Here is a 23464-nt window from a genome sequence, read left to right on the forward strand (position 1 = left end):
TCGCCAAGACTCCTTCATAAATTTTCAAAGAAGGCATCAGTTCCCATAAATGACTATTGAGTTGCATAGAAATTCTGTCACAGTTGGCAAGAAAACATTAGACTGGCAACACTGGCCGCGGGAGTTGTAAGAGTAGGAAGCTGGAGAGACAGAGTTCCAGTCGCTGTTTCAAAAATAAGACATAATGATGATATTTTCTTATTTTGTTTACCCACCAGGACGTAAGTAGAGAAACAAAAATAAAATAAGAACGTCTGATCTTAACCTTTATTACTCAACACATAACATGACATGAAAAAACAAATTTACACACACTAAATAAAATTTATATAATTATTTATAATTATTATTTACATATATTTAAACGCCTTTCCTCTTTTGGAATTTTGATTGGAATTATTGATGTATTACCAGCCTCACCTGAAACAGACAGTAAAGTGTCAAGAGAAATCAACCAGTGTTTCAGTGCAGCAAAATATTTTGCTGATTTGTTTTTAACTGAAGGCCGCCCGGAGGATTTTTCTCCGGGGAGGGGAGGAACAGTGCATAAAGTTGAGGAAACGTGGAGTGTTGATTTCCCCAGTTAAGAGAATTCTCGTAAAGCATCTCCAGCACTTGGATAATTTGCATAGGCACTTAATCTGCTGCCTTTCACGGCACCCCTCGTCCATGTTTTCATTCTATAATTTCTAAAACTAAACAACGTGGCGCAACAGCCCTCGAAGGGTCAGGGCCTGCCAGAGCGGTTTTTCATTGGGTGATGCGTGGTCAGCACATCGGATCCCATCGCCGCTGTTTTTCTGGGTTTCGTGTACAGAGCCCGCTACTTCCTCTTTTCAAGTAGTTTCACAATTGTCCTTACGACGCTGGGTCAACGCCGAAGTTTTGGGAATCGAACCCGGGACCGTTCGCACCAAAAACGAAAAACTCAATATGCTGACCAAGGCAAAAATTTATTTTATTATAAAACATAAACTAAACGTAACGTTTCAACCTTCTAGCAAGGTCTTCTTCAGACTCTACACCAAGTACAAATGTAACAAGGTACAAAACAGGACGATATATATATTCTTTTCCAACTGTTTCCATAGGCTATTTACTTTGCCTTCTTTTTTATTTCACTATGGAAACAGTTGGAAAAGAATGGCTACGAGAAGGAGGATAGACTGGACATAAACAGAAGAACGAAGAAAAGTGCAGGGGAGAATTGGAAGAGAAAGAAAAGGAGGAAGAGAAAGAAAAAGAAAGGAGGTTTGGAATAAGGAGTATCGGGAAGAGCACAGAAAAGATATGCAAAGTGCTTACGAAAGCGGGCATTAAAACTTACAGGAAGGGAGGGAGAAGCATCTTAAGAATAGCGAAGACTGCAAACAAGAAAAAGGAAAACAGGGAAGAGGAAGGGATTATCTACGAAGTGAAATGTAAAGAATGTCAGAGTGTCTACATAGGAGAAACGAAAACGAGGCTGAAGGACAGGTTGAAACAAGATAGGGATGATGTACGACTTAAGAGAGAGAGAAATGCGATATTTAAACACACGAGAGAAACAGGACATCACATCGAGTGGGATGAGGCTAAGCAGATAGGAAGGTAGAAGATAATACTAGTGAGAAAATGCAAGGAGGCCAAGCAAATAGAGAAGAAATGTGAAGAAGACACAATGATCTGGAATGGGGACTGAAGATAAACAAAGAATGGAAGAAGGTGTTATAAAGAGTGGAAAGGACAAGAGAGAAAGAGGAGAGAAGAAGGCAGAAGAATGAAGAAAGGAAAAAAAGAGCGTGAGATATAGAGTCCAACCACATTCCAGATGAAAGAAAATGTTTAGCTAAATCGCCTGTCAGGTGAAAGTACAGTTGACAAGGGATGGCCACCTGCTAGAATGTTCCAGGAAAACAACTTTCTATTAATCTGGAGGGGAGTAATTTTTGTGTGTATATTCATTCATTCATTCATTGTTTTCTGCCTAATTGGCAGGTTTTTCACTGCAATCTCCAGCTTTCCCTGTTCTCTGCCTTACGCTTCGTAATAGCATACTGAGACTGTCCTATTCTCAAACTGTCATGTTCAAAGTTAATATTATTTATGTTATTGATGTTGTTTTTAACTTATGCATGTTTATTTTATATATATTGTTATAATCATCTTATGACGCTGTATAAAATACAAGAAATCAAATTGCTGTAACCATAGCAACGAAAAATAATAAGTACTAAAATGGTGATGGAAGTAGTGAGATTTTCTGCGCCTGTATTGTATTTATTTTAAATATAACGGTTATCGTTAATTACGCAATTTTATTTGCATTGATAATCGTTCTGCAAGTTTAAGCGCAGCGACGGTTATCAAGAGTGGCGACCCAGAAGCCAGGATTGTTCAAAAAGTGTGCAATCTTCTGACAGTGGTAAGAATGTCTGTTGTAATGGAACAGAATTTTTGTCATATGCTGAAGTAAGACTTACGTCACAATCTTCAGTGTGCTTGTATAACGTAACTTCTTAAGTGAATCGTCATATGTGAGAAGATCACAATGGCTGATAAGTTAAAGCAAAGTAAATCTAAATCGTCGCGTAAAGAAACAAACATTCAGGCTAATACAATGACTACTTACTTTGATGCTGATAATCCCGTAGTCGCTTCCAGTAATGCGAATACTACAGAACATGATGTTTGTTCTACAAAACCCGACAAATTATCTTGTTGTAATGAACCAGACAATGATTTGAGGTATGTTCAGTGTACTCAGTGCTCGTCATGGCATCACATATCTTGTCTCAAACTTACAGTCACTCACTGGACAATTTATTCGACTACACTAGAAAATTATTATTGTAAAGGTTGCAAACCAGATTATGATCCTTTTAGTTTGCCAGCTTATCTAGAAACTCTTAACCCGAATTTTGGCGATTTGTTAAGTACTGTTAAGAGTATTCAATTGCTTATGGTCGCTTCTAATGAAGACCTCAAGACGAAACTAGAACAGTCTAATGTTGAAATGAAATCGCAGTTAGAACAGTCTAATGCTGAAATGAAATCTCAGTTAGAACAGTCTAATGCTGAAATGAAATCGCAGTTAGAACAGTCTAATGCTGAAATGAAATCTCAGTTAGAAAATTCTATGAAATCACAGTTAGAACAGTCTAATGCTGAAATGAAATCGCAGTTAGAACAGTCTAATGCTGAAATGAAATCTCAGTTAGAAAATTCTATGAAATCACAGTTAGAACAATCTAATTCTGAAATGAAATTGCAGTTAGAACAGTCTAATGAAGAACTAAAAACACGAATGGATCTTGCTAACCAAGATATGAAATTACAGTTACAGCAATCTAATCAAGAATTTGCAGAGTTTAGTGAGAATATTAAGTCTCAGTTTGAACAATTGGAATTGGATATTTATAGTAACCTAACTTCAAAATTTGAATTGGTTCATCAAGAAATTAATACTGTTAATCAAAGATTAGACAACTTGACTTCCGATGTTAAAACACAACTTGATTCAATAGCTTCCGAATGTGTCAAGAAAAATGAACATTTGGGAAGTATTTTAAATAGCAATATTTCTCAAATCCGAACAGAACAAGAGGTTCAAGGGCAACAAATTTTAATAAATAAAGATTTGATTAGTGAATACGATAAATCTATTACAGTATGTTCATCCAAAATAACTGATATTAATAATAGATTGACATCGTTGGAAGTTGCTGGTAAGGAAAATGTACATTTTGGAACGTATCTTATTGATTGTAATAACAGGTTTCAACATATAGAATCTCGTATTGATGTTTTGCAAACTAATTATGCAAATTTTCAACACAACACAAAAGGAAATTTGAAACCTCCCCTTGCACAAAATAGTTCTCAAACTAAGACATCGCGTGAAAGGGCTAGAAATGCAGTTGACTCGGGGGTGACTAATTCATCTACTTATTCATCTGATGAATCTTTAACAACCCATGTGAAAACAACGTTCGATGAACCGCATGTTCGAAATCGTGTTCGCTGGAAGCGAAACAAAAGATTTATTCCAACCTGCAATGAGGAACATTATCGAAATAATATGTCACCTAATAGTGCACAGTTTAAGGATACAAGTAATTATGCGATTAACAATATGCAGACAACTTCTAGATTGAATTCTACCGTTACAAATATTGATAAACATTCCAATATTCAACAATGTTGTTCTGCTGATGGTGAAAATAGTTACATAAATCAAATGTTTACATACTCGCAAGAACCTAACCTCCCTATCGTTCATCATAGTAATGTCCCTGGTGAAACGTGTGGGTTTCGTCATATTTCTTCCTTGCAGAATGAAGCTTGCAGACCATGGTTTCAAGGTGAAAGGCGTAATGCAAAATTAATGACTGGCACAAGTTGTCCAAATGCTGAAATTGGTGTTAATGAGTCAAATACAAATAACAATTACTGTGATAATCCACAAAGTCAATTTGATCGTTGTATTTCTCCAACGTCTTTACCTGTAATTACTGTTGGGGATAGAGGAAACAGATATGTAAAGATAAATGAACTGTCTCATTTACCTAAATTTTCTGTGAAAATAGAAGACCAATCGGCTCGAGAATATCTAGAACATCTTAATTCTATGCTTCATCTTATGGGCATTCCAATTAACAAAAGGCTACAGAGTATTCAGCAGTGTTTCACCAACAGAGCTGCGTACTGGTATAGAACTCACAAACGTATGTTTTCTTCATATGATCATTTTCAAAGGGAATTCATGAAGCAATTTGCAAGTCCGGAAATAATACAGTCTCAGTTATCAGTATTAAGGAACAGGAAGTATGATCCTACAGTACATGGTGATTTAGAAAGCTTTGCGTTGAAAACATATTCAAATTATTGCAATTTAGTTGAGAATCCAAACGAATTGGATGTTATTCAATTAGTTATTAGCCAGTTACCAAATAATATAGCTAATAACTTAACTTGTCATGAGATACGTTCTATGGACCAGTTAACAACTATGTTAAGGAAATTAGATGTTGTCCGAACTAGTAGAAGAGGACTTATTTTCTTACCGGAAGAAACCGATAATAGTAGTAAGGTTAAACCGAACAAGAATCCTGACAGTATGAAATCAAAATTTAGTGTCAAGCAAATTAATGTTAAACACACCAAAAACACTTGCTCATCTTCTACTCAGACTTCGTCGATGGATGCTCAAGTACCTTTTACTAATGAATTTGGCAATGCTAATTCAAGATATGGACAGTTTAGAGGTAGCAATTTTAGAGGACGTAGAAATAATCGAGGCTATTTAGGATTTTCACATAATAACAGAAATAATTTCAGATTCCAAAGAAATAATGCATACTCTGGTATTTCCGGTGACATTACAAATAGGCATTATAATCAGGATGCTGTAAGTTCTCAGTTACCTAACTTAGTCAGAATGGAAGGATTTTCTACAATAGGCAAGCGCAGTATACAACTGAGCCTGCTCTCGCTCCTACTTACAGTCAACCTGTTAATGTGACTTCATTACAACCACAAGATGCATCTACAACTTCTGGAATATCAAATTCTCCTTCTGGAAATGTATCAAGGACCTTTACACGACAATCTGGTATTGGAACATCTTACCAATCAACAACAAATTTAAATTAAAGGAGCGGATGGAAGTGCCTCGTTCACTCTGCTTTCTTTCAGAGAGGCCAAATTTGAACAAGCGAAATTCATTTCAAACACAGGAAATTATGAATGTACGTGATGATAAAGACTTAATATCGGAACCACTACAAGTGAATTTTCTATTGGAATGGTTTGAAGAAGAACCTGAATGGACTGTTAGTGATTATGATATTCCGGTTCCATTAACTGAAGTTCCAGTTATTCATGGAATTATTTGTCAAATACCTGTAGTTTGTATTATAGATTCTGGAAGTCAGGCAAATGTTCTAAATTTTGACGTTTGGTGTAAACTATCGTTTTTGATTGGCAACATTAAACTGGATAACGTGGAAGATGTAAAACTCACCGGTTTCGCTGGATCCAAGAAGTGTAAAGTTGTTGGCAGTAAAATTATTAATCTGCAGATAAAGAACGAATACTTTTCTATGGAATTTTTTGTTCTTAAAGAGTTGAATGTCGATGTCATTTTAGGAGTTCCATTTTTGAGGAAATATAAAGCTGTAATTGATTTTAAAGAAGGGAATGTAAGTTTGCTAAATGATAAAGGAAAGGAAATTTCCTCTGTTTTAACTCGGCAATGTTCTTCTACAGAAGATTTGAAGTATTGTACAAAGTCTAACTTTTGTTCCGAAGATACATTAAATGATAATGAAAGTTATTCATGTAGATTGTTACGTGATGTGTCAACTTTGAATGATGATGTAGAATATATGCCAGCTAAGAAGTCCATTTATGAGTCTGTTTTTAGAAATGATAATGTAGACAATTTGCAGAAAGCTGATTTATTCAAACTTCTGTCGTATTATCACGTACAATTTTCAGATAAACCTAGGAAAGCAATTGTTGAACCTTACAAGATTCAATTAGATACTGTAACACCTATTACAAGCACACCTTATCCCATACCAATATCAAGGAGACTACCTTTAGAAGAAGAGCTTTCCAAGTGGGAGAAATGGGGAATTATTTACCAAGATTCTTCACCATATCTTAACCCTCTACATATAGTGCCAAAGCAAGGAGGTCTTTGGAGACCTGTGATCGATTTTAGGAAACTAAATCAACATGTTATCTCTCCACAAGTGAGAGTAGAAGCAATCAACGAACTGTTACAGAGGTTCCTAGGATGTGTTTATTTTTCTTCAATTGATTTTTCATGAGGTTATTTTCAAATACCGTTGACTGAAGATTCATATCCTTACACAGCTTTTTCTTATAGAGGCAGACAATATCTTTTCCGCTATCTTCCGTTTGGGATTCGATCAGCAGTCTCAGTGTTCCAGGATAGGATGAATAAAATATTCTCCACCGATTGCAGAAATTTTGTTGTTTGTTATTTGGATGATATTCTAATTTTCAGCAAAAATTGGTCTCAACTTATGCAACATGTAGAACTAGTTTTACAAAAGATAAAGGGTGTCAATATGTCTATTAAATTTTCCAAATGTAAGTTTGCTTACAAAGAAATCTGCTTCCTTGGACACATAGTGTCCGGTGATAAAATTATGGTTGATCCTGCAAAGAATTCAGCAATTATTAATTTTCCAATTCCAACAAACAAACGCTCCTTGAGAAGGTTCTTAGGATTAGCTAATTGGAGGCGAAAGTTTATTGAAGGATTTGCTGAAATGGCACAGCCTTTGTATGATCTGTTGAAAAAGGAATCAAAATGGCAATGGAATGATGTTCATGCTTCAGTTTTTGAAAACCTCCGCAAGTCACTGATATCTCCAAAGGCTTTGTTCAAACCAGATTTCACGAAGCCTTTCAATGTCAACACGGACGGTTCGAAGAAAGGAATAGGAGCTGTTCTATGGCAAGACTCAACTGAAAATTCTGAAGAAGGACCACGTATAATTCAATACGTTAGCAGATCTCTTAAAGGCAATGAGTTATCATATAATACTCACGAGATTGAATGCTTAGCGATATTATTTGCTTTTGAAAAATTCTACATTTACATAGCTGGAACTAAGGTGAAATTGTTTACCGATCACCAATCTTTATCTTGGCTAGAATCTACTAAAACTTTGAATCCACGATTAAATCGTTGGAGTTTGAAATTACAAATGTTTGATTATAATGTATATCACGTGCCGGGAAAATCGAATGAAGCTGCAGATGCTTTAAGCAGATATCCTGATTTAAGTACAGGTTTTCCAACTCTATCGGAACTATATGTAAATAACATAAGTCTTGATTTTCTTGACGAAGATAGTGTAACATTTTGGCAAGAAAGTCAAAATTCGGATTCTTATTGCAGTGCCATTGTACAAAAGTTACAAAATGGGAATTTGTCACAGAATATAAAAAGGCAATATTCGATTCAAGATAATATATTATTCCTGAAACATTTGAAAGAAGACAAGTGGAAACTTGTAGTACCTATTATTGTTGTGCCCAAAATTCTTCATAAATTACATGACTTACAAGGTCATTTTGGATACTATAAACTATTTAATAAGTGCAGAAGTTTATATTATTGGCCTAAAATGAAAGTTAGTATCAAGCAGTATTTGAACGACTGTCTAACATGCGCAAAAACTAAACAAGCTCACACAAAAATTAGTAAGGATGAATTGCATGTATATTCTACTACTCCACATGATATGTTATCAATAGATCTTGTTGGACCGTTACCCAAATCACAAGGATATAGTTACATCTTAACAATAGTTGACACGATGTCCAAATTTCTAATGGCTTATCCGTTAAGGAAGGCAACGTCACGTGAAATAATTAACAAATTCAAGCTCCAGTATTTTTACCACTATCCAGCATGTAAGGTAATATTATCAGATAACGGTTCCCAATTTAAATCACAAGAGTGGAAGTTATATATGAATGACTGTAACATAAAACATATCACCACGTCAGTTTATTCGCCTTTCGCAAATCCTGTGGAAAGGTACAACAAAGAGTTAATACGATTGTTACGATTATATACTTCGCAAAATCATCAGGACTGGGTAAAATATTTGAATTATGTAACAGGACTTCTTAATAATTCCGTTTCGGAAATAACAAGTTTCACACCTAGTGAACTTTTCCTTCATCACGAATTAAAGGATTCAATTATCAATCAAATTAACTGGCCAGATGATTTAAAGTTTGTGCCCTGGAAACATAAGTATTTTATCGCCAAAGCACGTATTAAGGAAAGATATAAGTCCAAACCTATTGAGTGTGATGCAAATAAATTGAAGATAGTCCCAGGTGATATTGTTTTAGTGAAAAATCATGAACATAGTAGTGCAATTAACAAGAAAATTCATAAGTTTATGGAATTATGGCTTGGACCCTATATAGTTGATGCTGTGAAAAACAATTATACAATTTTGATGTCTATGGACGGAAATAAGATAACAACAAGGCAGAACTTGTCAAATATCAAGAAATTTAATTGTTCTGATGAAAAAAAAGAAGAATTGCTTAAACTAATGTAATTGTCATGAAGTGATGCATAAGTAGCTGTAAATTCGAACACTAAGATGACATTTTCAGAACTTTAGTAAAAAGAGTATTGTAAATTTGTGAATTGGTTCATTATGTCAAGTGAACTCTTTCATTATCCTGACGAGTGTATATTAAAAGCAGGACTCAAATCTTATATATTATGTAAAAAAAAAAAAAAAATGTTATGTTCATTTTTTTTTTACCAGGAGAAGGGGAGAGATTGAGACTGTCCTATTCTCAAACTGTCATGTTCAAAGTTAATATTATTTATGTTACTGATGTTGTTTTTAACTTATGCATGTTTATTTTATATATATTGTTATAATCATCTTATGACGCTGTATAAAATACAAGAAATCAAATTGCTGTAACCATAGCAACGAAAAATAATAAGTACTAAAATGGTGATGGAAGTAGTGAGATTTTCTGCGCCTGTATTGTATTTATTTTAAATATAACGGTTATCGTTAATTACGCAATTTTATTTGCATTGATAATCGTTCTGCAAGTTTAAGCGCAGCGACGGTTATCAATACGACCCAGTTAATTTAATATCATCCATAAGCTGATATCTCTTTCTTCCACGGACTTTTCTTCCTTCAACCATTCCCTCCAAGGCATCTCTTAGCAGGCAGTTTCTTCTTAGACAGTGTCCTAACCAGTTTCTTTTCCTCTTCTTGATGGTCTCCAGTATAGATCTTTTTTCACCAACTCTTTTCAGTACGGCTTCGTTTCTTACCTTGTCCGTCCATTTTACACGCTCCATTTTTCGCCATGTCCACATTTCAAAAGCTTCGAGTCGTTTCTCTTCATTTCTTCTCAACGTCCAGGTTTCTGCACCATATAGTGCTACACTCCACACAAAACATTTCACTAATCTCTTCCTTAGACCTATGTCCATGGGTCCACAAAAAACATTTTTTCTTCTATTGAAAGCTTCTTTTGCTATTGCGATTCTCATTTTCACTTCTTGGTTGCAGCTCATGTCACTGCTTATAGTGCATCCGAGGTACTTGAAGCTATCCACTTGCTGGATTCTTTCACTGTTTGCTCTCACATGTGTGTGTATATATATATATATATATATATATAATCCTGTTCTGTACCTTGTTACATTTGTACTTGGTGCAGAGTTGAAGAAGAACTTGCTAGAAGGTTGAAACGTTACGTTTAGTTTATGTTGTATAATAAAATAAATTTCTGTGTTGGTCAGCATATTGAGTTTTTCATATCATGGAAACAAGGCTTAATGGTGTTATAACCAAAGACGAGAGCGCTAACCACTTGGCTACGCCATTCGAATTATATGAAGTCTTTCCAGAAGTCTCAGGGTATTCAGTGCCCCCTGGCGCCCCTCTGAGAGTGCACTTGAAGGCGACTGTTGTCTGAGAAATGAAACCATGTCTGTAATTATCGTCAAGAAGCTTATGTAAATGTATGGGTATTACATACCTCCACTGCAAGAATTTGGAATGCATCTTTCATTATCTACCTCGATAATAATTTGATTTCCCTTCTGATGTACGAAACAAACAAACCCTGTGACTTCGGATGGCTCTTGTTGTTACCGTGCGTGCATCTATGCATATCTAGACGGCATTTCGCGCCATATTGAAAAAAATATTGTCCAGGTGGTATGAACTAGACGATATATCGTCACGGTGTTTTGACGATATACAGATCGTCTCGGCGATGTAAATCGTGACGATACTTTGGCAATATACATCGTGTCTGCAATATGCTTCGTCTCCACGATACATATCGCGTCGGCGATATACGGTATGCGCCGAAATATACAGTACTGAAACTCGCGCATCTCGAACACGTGGTGGCGTTTGTCGACGGGGCATACTTCCAGCTGCACGTGTTCGCAGTAGTGAAAAGGAAGCTGTGTTGTGCAGTTGTTGTTGGAAATGGGTCTCTCGACGGAAGAAAAAGTATTCATAGTTGAGCATTATTTCCGCTCATACGGAAGCGGTCGTGAAGGTGGACCGAGTTTGAAAAAGGTGACTGGTCTATATGCAACCCAAATGACAATCGTCCACTCCACATGCCCTAACCTAACCTAACCTTAGGTTTCCTGACAGTTATGCAACCCAAAAGGCACGATTGTTATTTGGGTTGCATATAGACCAGTCACTATATTGTAACATGTCTTATACTTTTGTTCATCTTTTCATTTCAGTACTGTATATTTTGGCGCATACTGTACTATATCGCTCAGCGCCGGATCTACAAATATTCGGCCCTCCAGCAAAATATTACCAAAATACTACCTACCTACATCTATACATACACACAACACACACACACGCATAATGTATGTGTATGGGTGTGTAATTCTTGATCTCATGTTGACAAAGTCACATATAAGAGCCTACAGGGTGATTCAAAATTGCCTTAACACCCCCTATAGAAACTAAAGGAGTTAGGCTGGGTACAATTGGTCATGATTAGGGCTCGGAAGTTGAGGAAAAATCATTTTTTTTCCTAGTGTCCAAAGACGAGGCCCAACATAATATATGTTCATTTTGGGTTATTGTAGGTTTTATTTGTCCTTTTTTGCCTTTTTCGGCGTTTTTTGTCTTATTGGTCCTTTTTTAGCCTATTTTTAGGTCTTAACGGCTTTTTTTGCAACTTCCTTCTTTCGACTAGGTTTTTACTGAACATTCTCAATTCGAATCTTCATCAGTTCATCACCTCTTAAACATCTATTCTGTAGTAAAGAAATTATATATATATATATATATATATATATATATATATGAACCATCCCCCAAACGAGAGAAAAACATTTTTGGACGACTGAAGCAGGTACGGTACAAGGTCCTATAACCGTAAATTGTCTGGAAGGTCGCGCTGTAAGTGGCAACTTTCTCTTGTTTTGAAGCTTTCAGCACGGTGTATACCACATGTATACGACCAGACAGCACGCGCCTGAAAAGTTCTCAAGTCAGATAAGGAGGTGCCGCGCATATTCATTAAATATGTAATTAGAACTGAAGTTATTAATTAATTTGGATCACATTTATACGTCCTTTTTTTATATTTTTAGGTCTTATAGATATTTTTTTGGGCAATTTATAGGTCTTCAACTTCCGAGCCCTAGTCATGATAGAAACAGGTTAGGCTTAGGGGGAACCACATTGGTGTGTTCCATGCGGAAGTCCACCATATTTGTGCCCGCCATAATGAATTCAACTCAATTTTTTAAAAAGGAAATGTATGATGTATATATAACACTGTTTTCTCACACCTGGGAAATGATACATTTGTTACAATCATGCAGACTTTTTCCTGCATTTCTCGTGAAATTCTAGCCTGACTTGATTCCAGTCTGACTGCCACGCGGGAAACCCGGGGTGGGATTTTTCCGGCTTTGTCCTTGCATGCGGGGGGGTTTGGTAAAGAAGGCCGGAGCGTGGTGCTGATCACATCACCTCCAAGATGGTCGACATAGAAAATATGTGGGGCCCTACCCTAACTGTGCCTCCATGGTAAGGTGCCCTGCACAGGATATTTTAACTTTGCCTTTACCTGTATATATTGCATTCGTTTCTGTACCCCCGAGTAACTACGTTTATTTTTACAAACACATATACGATCCCTCTGCTATGTCAATGGTTGAGGGCTCCCTAAAGGCTTACTTGTCTCCGGACACCCCCGCACTGCGGGGTTTTGCGGCTTGTAGATCCGGCACTGATATCGTTTGACTTGAGCGTCAGCCAGAGCCCTGGTTCAGGAAAGGGAACCAGCGCAAATTTCTGCCTCTGATATCAGCCAGAATATAACTCAACTTTTTTAGCGTTCGCAGATAATCCTAATAGTGTTTAGTGACCATGCCATGTCTATGGTACATAGTTGGCCAGAGCAACGAATTTCAAATTTCCCGCGCAGACCACTAACCAATACATTCTGCAAACTTTATAAAAAAATATATATATTTTGACAAGTGAAAGAACAGTTTTGGCATTTTTTTTTTGTTGTAATTGAAAATGATCACAAGACTACTTGATTTTGCCACATAGATAATTAATATTAATTTGTGTATAATAGGTTTACAAACAAATTAACTATTGCGTCAAACTTTCCATTATTTTTCTCTGACGTATGTACAGTACGTAGTACAATGTAGTTTTTTTTTTTCCATGCGCATGTGACCTATTTACATAATATACGTTTTACCCACTCGACTCCACTCTTCTGTACTGTTACACGTGACGTTCCTCCACAAACTCCTGGGGCGTAGTGTGGTCGTCGCAAGTAAAGTATTGTAACATACGTAAAATGACAAGAAATACAGATAAAGCCAAATAGGACTAATGATAGTTTCTTACCAGCTTCTTCTTCTTCTGATTTATTCTGCATGGAAGGAATGCACATACTCTCTGTAGAACTGCTGTTCACTTTTTTTAGCTTCCTGGTACCCTTTCTGCGCCTGGCCATAGATGGCGCTACGTATCTTCCTCACTCTGGCTACCCTGAAAGACAAAACTAGATGACTCTACAAAGCTTCAATGTACGTGTGTGAACCAAAGTCTCGAGATTGAAACATGGGCGTCGGGAAGGGAGGACGAACAGGTCCTTCGATCTAATGCATCTAATGAAATCTTGTATCTAATGTGAAACATTAAGTTAACATCATTAAATTAATTTGGTAAGTGCAGATTTTCATTGCCATGTTGCATTTCGAACACTAAAAATTAAAATTAATAGTACTAATTGGGAAATCGATGACAAAGTACAGTGAAGGTGTATTTTCCATTCACTAAACTGCTAGTTGTACTTCATTTGGAGAGCAACATGTATATCACACGTATTGTCGTGTTACTTCTCGTGAAACTAAGACAGAAGAATTTCCTTTTCGGTATTTTAAATGTTGCTTGTGGCAGACTGTCTCCTTTAAAATATAACAGGGGTTAGTAGTTTTTATTAATTCATTCACACCATGCGTGTGGATATTTCATTCGTAAGAAATCATAGTCACCAGTCATGTGTGATGAGAACACATATTGCTGCTACACTTACTTCTTATTCGTTTCTTTGACCTGCTTTCGTAAGTCGGCCTGTTCTTTGGCCCATTCTCTCTCCTTCTTCTGCAGAGCTTCCCTATCAGCCAAGCATTCCTCTTCCAGCTCTTCCAGTCTTTCCTCCAGCTCTTCGGTCAGGTCCTGGAAGATCAACAGTTATTGTCATCATCAGAAGCGGAAGCAACATCACAGTGGCGTCTTCCGAAAATTTAACCTGCTTTACTGCAACAGTTCTTATTATACACCCAAACTATATATGTAAATAGAGGAGCCGCGGTAGTTCAGTTGGTTGACGTCTTAGTGGCGGAGTGGTTATCACAAAGCGCTACAATGCTAGGGGTCCCGGGTTCGAATCCCGGTTCGGACATGGATGTTTGTGTTGTCTGTCTTGAATTAAATGATATAGAGAAGTGAGTACAATGTGCTATCAACTCAACAACACATTACTTGGTAAAAAGGAAATAAGTGAACAAACGAAGATGATGATTTACAAGACAATCTACATTCCCACATTGCTGTATGGAACAGAGAGCTTGACATTATTACCAAAACAGAACAACAGATTTCAAGCAGCGGAGATGAGATACCTACGAACAGTAGTAGGAAAGACTAGAAGATATATAATTAGAAATACCACCATTAGGGACCAGTTACAGTAAAAAGCACTATTTGAAGCAATAGGGAGAAAGGCACTGCAATAGTTTGGACACGTTACAAGAATGGAGGAGGATCGCAAGCCTAGACAGGTGCTGGAGGCCAGACCAGAAGGCAAGAGGGGAAGAAGACGACCAGGACTTCAATGGGAAGAGTATATGGAAAAGAGAGGAAAGAAGAAAGGGAAAACAATGCTGGAAGTCTAGCCTTGGACCGAAAATTATACAGGAAGTGGATGATGGAATCCGACGCTTAATGGCAGAAAAGGATGGAGAAAAGAAGAAGAGAGTCAAAAGTTATATAAGAAAAAGAGTGACGGGCGAAGCTGCCCCTTAGAGGGCGGTGGTTCCATTTTTTAAAAAAGAAAGAAAAGTTTGTATATCATCTGGCTACCACGCGCAAGACCCGAGTTCGAATCCCGGAGCACGTGATCTGGCCCAGGAATTTTACCAGTCATTTTCCTGTTTCTGGTTCGCTCTGAGGCCCACCCAGCCTCGTATCAATGGGCACCTAGGGGCAACCTTGAAGGGTAAAGGAGGCCGGGCGTGATGCTGATTACATCATTCCAAGTATGGCAGAAATCAAGAATAAGTGGAGCTCTGCCTCCGCATCACCACGTATGTCTTCATGGCATATGTGCAAGTGCACAGGGGTACCTGTACCTTTATCTTATAATAATAACCCACAGCGCGACAGCCCTTGAGAGCCTTGGCTTACCTACCGACTGCTGGTCTCCCTCCCACACTGTTCCTCCGTCACACCTTTACCTTATATCTAATTATATGAAAAGAAATAAGACACCAATACAGGCATGCGAGTAAATCAAAAATAGAAACCTGACAATTTCAAATTTTCCGACACTTTCTATATTTTTCATAAAATCTCCCTATTCACCTAAAATTGGACCAAGATTTCTATGCACTAAGGTAAATTCCTCTTCATGCAGCAACACTGCCTCTGACAAGCGCAGCACAGAAAACAAGAAGGAACAACCGGCTTTCTTCTGCCAAAGCTATATCCAGAGGTGGAACTGACCCCGCAGGCCACGTGTGAAATCCGGTCGTCAGAAGAGTGCGATGGAGAATGATCAGTGGCGTACATAAATCAGTTTTTAAGTTCTTAATGTACTTAAACTGTGATTTACAAGCTTGTTTTAATAGTTTGTATAATATATAATGAGCTATTACCCATACATTAAAAGGCCTCCCCGATGGCGCAGTAGGAGCGTCGTTGCTTTGTAGTCAAGGGGTCCCGGGTTCGATACCCGGTGGAGGCACATAGTGGTTCGGATCCCACTTTAAACTGTAGGTTCAGTCCCGATTAGCCTTACTGTGCATAAAGTGGACTTAAAACGCCAACTCAAGCAATCAATCAATGAAAACCATACATTCAAGCTAAATGTACAAAATCTATTTGAAAAAAGTTGGTTTATCGGCGGAAAACGCTGTAACATAGTGAATTTGCCGTTACCATCTTACCGTCTTCTTCATCATCATCATCAATATTAATTGTCAAAAAAGTACTTGTTCAAGCGAAATCTATGGTGTTATGAAAATATGATGCAATAAGCATTACTAAAACACACCCTAACACACTAAAATTTCCTGAATATCCCTGTAAAAATGTTCATGGATGAAGTTATCAGTGACACACAGTTGGTAGGTCGAGATTCCAGACTCTAGTAAGATGCTAGCTGGTATATGTACGTACAATACCTAAACGTGGACTTTGATAATTTTCATCTTTGTAGTCCTAATCGCGTTTTCAATCCATGTGATCTTCAAGGACACACACGTATCAACTTTTGAAGACGCTGTAGGACGGAACTGCCTTTCTCCTCCAATCTAAGGATGAAATGAAAGTAAGAATGTGCACACTATTCCTAATAACTACAGATAAACACATACCTTCTCGTACAGCAACTGTTCGTGTTGTCTCACCATCTCAGCTTCTATTCCTTCTAAGTTATAAACTTTCAGCGCCTCAAGTTTCTTCTGAAAAGTTAAAAATCCAAATGACACTCTTATCACAAGAATATAAAGGAATCAAGGCAATTCAAATTGAAATTTATTCCTAAGGAGATACTTGTATATATATATATATATATATATATATATATATATATATATATATTTTTTTTTAAAAAATATATAATGGGAGAACCACTGGCTATATATTCTTAACCTAAAGCTCAGTCGATGGGATATTTCTCCAATATTTTTTTTTCTTTTGCCTCACTTTGGACTTTGGAGGCCACTGTTGCAAACACGTCACCAGTAGTCACACACACACAAAAAGGATATTAAAACGGTTGTTGCCTCAGTCGTGATGTGGACGCCATTGCAATTGAGGCGTTGCGGATACGAAGGGCGAACTCAACAAACGCACATTGTGAGGGAAATGCGTTTCAAGTTGTCAGGAACAGTGCAAACTCCACAAAAACGTGGTAAGAGTAGATCGGAGAGTTTCCTGCGTGATTTCCAAAGTTTTTTGTTGAGTTTGCCCCGTGCCTCACAACTTGAAACACATTTTCCTCAAAATGTACTTTTGTTTAGTTCGCCCTTCGTATACGCAACACCTCAGTTGTCTTCATCTGTTGTTGCTTAGTTACGAATCAACCTTTAACATCTTAGGGAAAGTTAATTTGAGGTTTTGAAGATCCTCACCATGTGATCGGAAATAAGAGCAGTTGTTCCAATAACACCTCAGACGCTGGAAAACCGTTGAAGAAAGCGCAAGCATAGTTTGACATCTATCGTACAATATAGACTATACATCCATAAACCTTATAATTGCTCAGATATATGCGTCTTTATTTTTAGATACCTTTACATACTTTATTTGTTTGTGTTTTTAAATTCGGTTTCAGATTTACACAAAACTCTTGCAATGCAAGTCCTTATTATTTGTTCTTATACATTACTGTTCCCTCGAGAGATGTGAATATTTTTAAATTTCACGACTGATGTGCATAATAACTCTGCAACGATTCTGCTACAGACAAATGGAAAGAACAAATTAAAAATTGCAGCCATAGTAATTCACATTGTTCGGAAATGTACTCTTTGAAAGTAACTAACTTACAGTTCCTCATTTTTAAAAGTAACTCAATTACAGTTACTGTAACAAATTACACACAGCCTATGATAATTAATTGTAATAAAATTAATACATGAAAACTTACATGTATTTAATTTATGTCTCTGGTAGATAATATAATATAAGTCTTCATATATTAACATTATTACTACAAAAAATTAGGATGGAACAAAACACAAGTCTTCAAGAGCAATTGAAATAAAGCGTGGAAGTTTTAAATTTAGCATGCAACGAAATCTAGCCTCCTTGACTTAGGAGATTCCACGAAAACCATTTCACCTTAGTATCCGGAGAAGACACATGGTTGGAAACAAGGTTGCCAAATTTAGCTCTTTCCCGCTTTACAAATTTTTAAGTTAAAAGTTTTAAGAGTTGTAAAGTAACTATTGATAACGTGACTTCTATGCGAGAAAGTAACTATGTTAGAGTTACTTACTTTTAAAAGTAGCTAGTTTCAGTTAGAAATCTCACAAAAGATAACTGTTACGAGTAACTGGTTACTTTCAAACACTGATAAAACTCACCTTTTCGAAATGCTCATCCAGCGATTTCGGATTGACGAAGTAGTCGTCGGGATTGTATCCAGGCTCCTGTCCCTGCATGACGTCACGGAGTGCCTTGGTTCTGTTCCCGAACACGGTGAGCCAGTTGAGGTATCGCGACATCTCGGTCGCCACGTTCTCGCGAAGGAAATTGAACAGGGACACCCTCTTCACGTGGAAGATATTATCCAGCGTCTCTTTCAGTGCAGAAAGCTCCTCCACCATCACCTCATGGAGAAGAGCTCCATCGTCCGGAAACCGGGTGAATTCTTCTACTTCTGACCCTAAAGAAATAGACGGTGATTTGCGTGAGCTCCAGTCGTGGCATTCCTTGTCGCATGGCCCAACTATCGAAGTCTTTCTTATTGATTATATCTCGAGGGTCGATTGCATCAGAAACTCACATCTGAAGTACAAATTTGTTTAATTAACATTCTTGTGATCTAGGGATCCGCACTTTTCGCCGCCGCACTATGGCCAAGCCATGTCCACAAAGAGAAAGTCAACTTTCCTTTTTCCCCACCCTCAGGTTTAGCACCGAATCGCCGCTACTCATGATAAATATATGGGAAAGGACAATATTTTAGTTTAGTTTTAAAGTTAATCGGGCTTCCACTATTCATAGACAACTTTCATAAGGAGACAACGTGAGTCGAGCATTCAATGTAAGCTACGCTGTTCAGATTGCCAAGCGATCTCTTTAAGTTATATGAATTATTTGATACTTGATTTCATTGATCGAATTAGGCTATTTTACGTTACATGTCTGCCGCTTTTGACCAATCGTGACGATGAGGATGAACGACGATGTGATGAAATTGATGAAGGGCCACTCATAAAGAACACCCAGGCCGGGATTCAAACAGGTGACCCCCAGACCTAACCACCTCGCCACGGAGGTTGACTCACTTGATACTCCTACAATCAAAAAATGATGCAACAGATGCATATAGTGATAGATGTTAACTTTTCACTTTTATCGACGAAGTCTCAATACTTAGTCATGCTAACTAACTAACTCTCTAGTTTATGGCTGCAGCAACACAAGCCTTGTCCCTATCCTGGGAAAGATCAATCCAATCTTTTCCATTCTTACCGATTTCCATTACGTCCATCTCAACGTTATCCCTTCATCTTCGTATTGGTCTTCCTACAGGTCTCTTACCAAATACTTAGCCAGACAATGTATTTAATGTGACAGTCGAAAGTTATGTAAGTAGAGCTGAATTATTGTTATCCTAACAATAATTATTTCCCGTTTTTAGAATTGTTACCTGGTGTTATGGTGACGTCCAGTTCTCCTCTCTCACCGCCTTGAATCTTTCCCTCCGCTCGTCGGAGCACACGATCTACGGCCCTGTTTGACTTCTCAACCAGCCGCTTGAGTGATTCTTCTTCTCTAGCTATTCTCTCCTCATTCAGCTGCTTTTCCTTCTCTTTCTCCATATGCAACTTCTTCTCAAAGTCATTCAGTACCTTCTCCTTGAACTTTCTAATCCTTTCCAACTCCTCTCCTATATTGGCAGCTGTACGCGGGGTCTTCCTCCTGGCGGGCCTCCTCTCTGAGAAGCTGGGCTTACCCTTCGAACTTCTCACCGCGTTCCTCGGCTGTGTTCTTGCCCTCGTCGCCTGAGGAGACTTCCGAGTGGTGACACCCGTTCCAGGTCTAAGAGGAGGTGGTGGTTTCCTCGCGAGAACTTTTCGAGGATCCGGAATTGCTGGTCGAGCGACGCTGGGGCTGACGTCACCGAATCCGGTCTCCACCAGATGCGGCAGCGGGATTTCTGGTTTTGGTGAAGTGGGAGAGTCGAGCTGCAGCTTGAAGGTTGTTCTGTGTTGAGGCGACGAGCTTTTGGGATTAACCGTGTCCTCGGTTGTGTCTTCTTCAATCAGGTCTCGTGTGGCTGCGTGGCCAGCTCGAACCTCCCCGTACCTGTCTTGGAGAGCTTCTGTCGCTGCCCTCGTGGTTGGCCTCTTTTGTGCTGCAGCCTTTTCCCTCCATTTCTGTGCCGTCTCCCTAATAGCCTGGTCTTCTCTCTGCATCGCTGTTTCCTGTTGGAAATAAATGACAAGAAATCGCAAAATCTGAAAAATTACATCAGCTTGGAATTCCTTCTAGAGCGTTGACGTGAATTTTCGCGTGGTTTGATTTTGCTGATATCTACTTACGGTATTCTTAATAGTTTCGTGATTACGCAAGTCTATCAAACAATTGATAATATCTAGATAACAGCGAGAACAAACCACACGAAAATTCACGTCAACTCTATTCAAATTGATGTAATTTTTCATATTTTGGAATATCATCAGGAGCGTATATTCTAGGCTAGCTAGGCTATCTGCGAAGCCTGAAGTCTAGAGAATAAAATACAGGCGAAAAATCGATCAGAAATTGTAAATAAAATTATTCATTTCAGTGATATGATGATGTTGATTCTGGAGTTGGGAACCTGATTTCTTGTGAGTTGGTAGCCTGATTTCCTTTGAGTTGACAACCTGATTTCCTATGAGTTGGCAACCTGATTTCTTATGAGTTGGCAACCTGATGTCTTACGAGTTGGCAACCTGATTTCTTATGAGTTGGCAACCTGATGTCTTATGAGTTGGCAACCTGATTTCTTATGAGTTGGCAACCTGATTTCTTAGGAGCTGGTAAACGTATTTCTATTCATAATCTAGAACCCTATGACATAGATAGCCCAGACCGTTGACTCAGTATACGCAATTGAATGTCATGGCGACTTTTTGAAAGGAGAGGAATATTTAAAAATAGCTGCTCTGTCGGTGGTGAAAGGTCCAGCCGAGCCTTAACGCTAAGCCTTGTCTATCAACTTTCTTTGCCTCTCCCCAGTTTTGGCACCCAATCTCCGATATTGATGATAAATATATGCGAAACGGACAATGTTTAGTTTTAATGTAAATGAATGGAAACTACCATTGATAAATATCTCTCATTAGGAGACAAAGCGAGTCAAACATTCACACCGTTCAGATTTCCAAGCGATCGTTTTAAGTTATATGAATTAATTGATACAATGACAAAACACAGGACAACGCGCAGCCCTACAAAGGATTATACTGACTGTAGTTAAAGACGCCAGAGCCTCGCTGGCTTGCAACATTGCAGTTAGCAAGTTGTATTACTTGGAAGTGAGGTTGACTATTGGGTTCCATCTGAAAAGGTCCTTACACCCTTGTTCTGTTCGTCCACCTAACAAAGTCAAGGTAAACGCATTAAAATGGGATCCGAACGACTGTGCCTCAATCAGGGATCGAGCCCTTCATTACACGTATAAGTCGACAGCACTACAACTCCGGGAACTCTCCCCTCCTCCTATAAGATAACAGTTTGTGCACAAGAAGCAGATTACTTTTGCGAAAATGTAGGTTGCTCGTGCAAGAAATGCTGGTCTCTATCATAACGCAATAGAAGAAGCATTTTTAATTGTCAGAACGTCGGTGATTACGTTTTCTTGGTGTGGGTGTTGTGTTCTACATGAAACTTCTACGTTCCTACTGGACAGTTAAGACATGCCAATTCTTAGTATCGGCCATAATACAGTATTAAATGCATCTTTCTTATACTGTATAATTACAAGATGAAAAAGTATAATTGTAGATGAGGAGGTGTGAAGCGCTTTCCAAATATATTGTAAATTGAAGCACAGGTATCAATGGGCAGGGCCGGATTAAGGTGGGTGCTATTGATGCTGCAGCATTAATCCCATTCCTGAAATAGGCCCAGATGAAAACAGACGAGAATTTTCCGAAAGCTGAACAGTTTGCTTTCGCTATATTAACCTGAAAATAAATCTTAGAATGAAATTTGGATCCCCAATTTCGGACACCTAGACACAGCGTTACTTATTATACATTTACTATTATTATTTGCGCTGTGACATAATTATAACGTCATTGTGTTTATTGTTTACCGAAGATTTCAAGCATCAGGCCCAATTTCGTCTTAATCCGGCCCTGTCAATGGGTATCATATGGAAGTGATACCAGACATTCATAAATGATTATGAATCTCTTGCTAAAATTTAATATTTCGTGTTCATTTTATTAAGTCCACTTTATTCACAGACAGGCTAATCGGAACTGGGACTTACAGTTCAAAGTGCGATGTGCCTTGATCGGGTATCAAACCAGGGAACCCGTTATTACAAGGCAACGATGTTACCGGGAGGCCCTTTTGGACTGTTTGATAACCAGCCTTCTTAACACTTGTAATCACTTTTACTAACTCTTGAAAGCACCATGCGAATACTTCAAGGCAACTTGTCTCAAACTTCGCGCCATGCATGGTTGCTTACCAGTGCTTCCGTGACGTCAGGAAGCGGATCCCTGAGCGATGGAAGATGGCCAGTGAATGGCGTCTCAAGGGTTCCCCTCTGCATCTGCAGCGCCAGGAGCTTTGCCAGCTGCAGCATCCTCTTCTTGTCCTCCTCGTCCCTAGGGATCTGGTTGATCCGGCTCAGCCACATGTTGACAAAGCCAATGTCTGCAATTAAGAAATTCAACAGACATGGAAACAAAACGGTCAAGTCTAGGCGTGTTTCAAAATTCAATAACAAATGTTAGATATGAAAATTCAACAGAACTATAGTGAAATTACTTGAGAAAGATATTTCTGTGAGGAAATGAATTCTCATTGTTATGTTTCATATTAATTTATTGTTTTCGCCTAATTATTGTTGATTCTTCAACGCGAGGTGTATTGTCCCATATTTTGTTGCAATATGCTTAAAGTTCTTCATCTTAAAATGCAATGACTGATTTCGCTCAAATGTAATACCACATTAAGGCTTCCACCTTGTTAGCGCTACCACCTTTGGTGCGAACTGTTCCGGCTTCGATCCCCAGTGGGAACTCCCAAAATATCGGTATTGACTCAACAGCGTGAGGACAACTGGGGAGTTATTCGAAAAGAATTTATCGGACTTACTGTCTCGAAAGCGACAGAACAGGGGCTATGAGACTTGACACGCTGACTACACGTTATTCAGTGAAGAAACTGCCTCA

At 38.2% G+C, this 23464-nt stretch overlaps 1 protein-coding gene across 1 annotated transcript in view; it reads right to left on the reverse strand.

Annotated features, from left to right (window-relative positions):
- Positions 1-253: 253 nt before the first annotated feature.
- LOC145978022 (uncharacterized) overlaps positions 254-23464 on the reverse strand; it is a 28591-nt gene continuing 5380 nt past the window's right edge. Inside the window, exons 3-9 of the mRNA XM_083110405.1 lie at positions 22756-22943; positions 19714-20491; positions 18422-18723; positions 16706-16792; positions 14143-14285; positions 13452-13595; positions 254-420 (exon numbers count right to left, since the gene is read on the reverse strand). Coding sequence (XP_082966531.1) covers positions 13472-13595; positions 14143-14285; positions 16706-16792; positions 18422-18723; positions 19714-20491; positions 22756-22943 — 1622 coding nt within the window. The 3' untranslated portion in view covers positions 254-420; positions 13452-13471. The remainder of the gene's footprint in view (positions 421-13451; positions 13596-14142; positions 14286-16705; positions 16793-18421; positions 18724-19713; positions 20492-22755; positions 22944-23464) is intronic.

This window comes from Lepisma saccharinum, chromosome 24, assembly GCF_977018435.1.
Source record: "Lepisma saccharinum chromosome 24, izLepSacc3.1, whole genome shotgun sequence".
NCBI lineage: Eukaryota > Metazoa > Arthropoda > Insecta > Zygentoma > Lepismatidae > Lepisma > Lepisma saccharinum.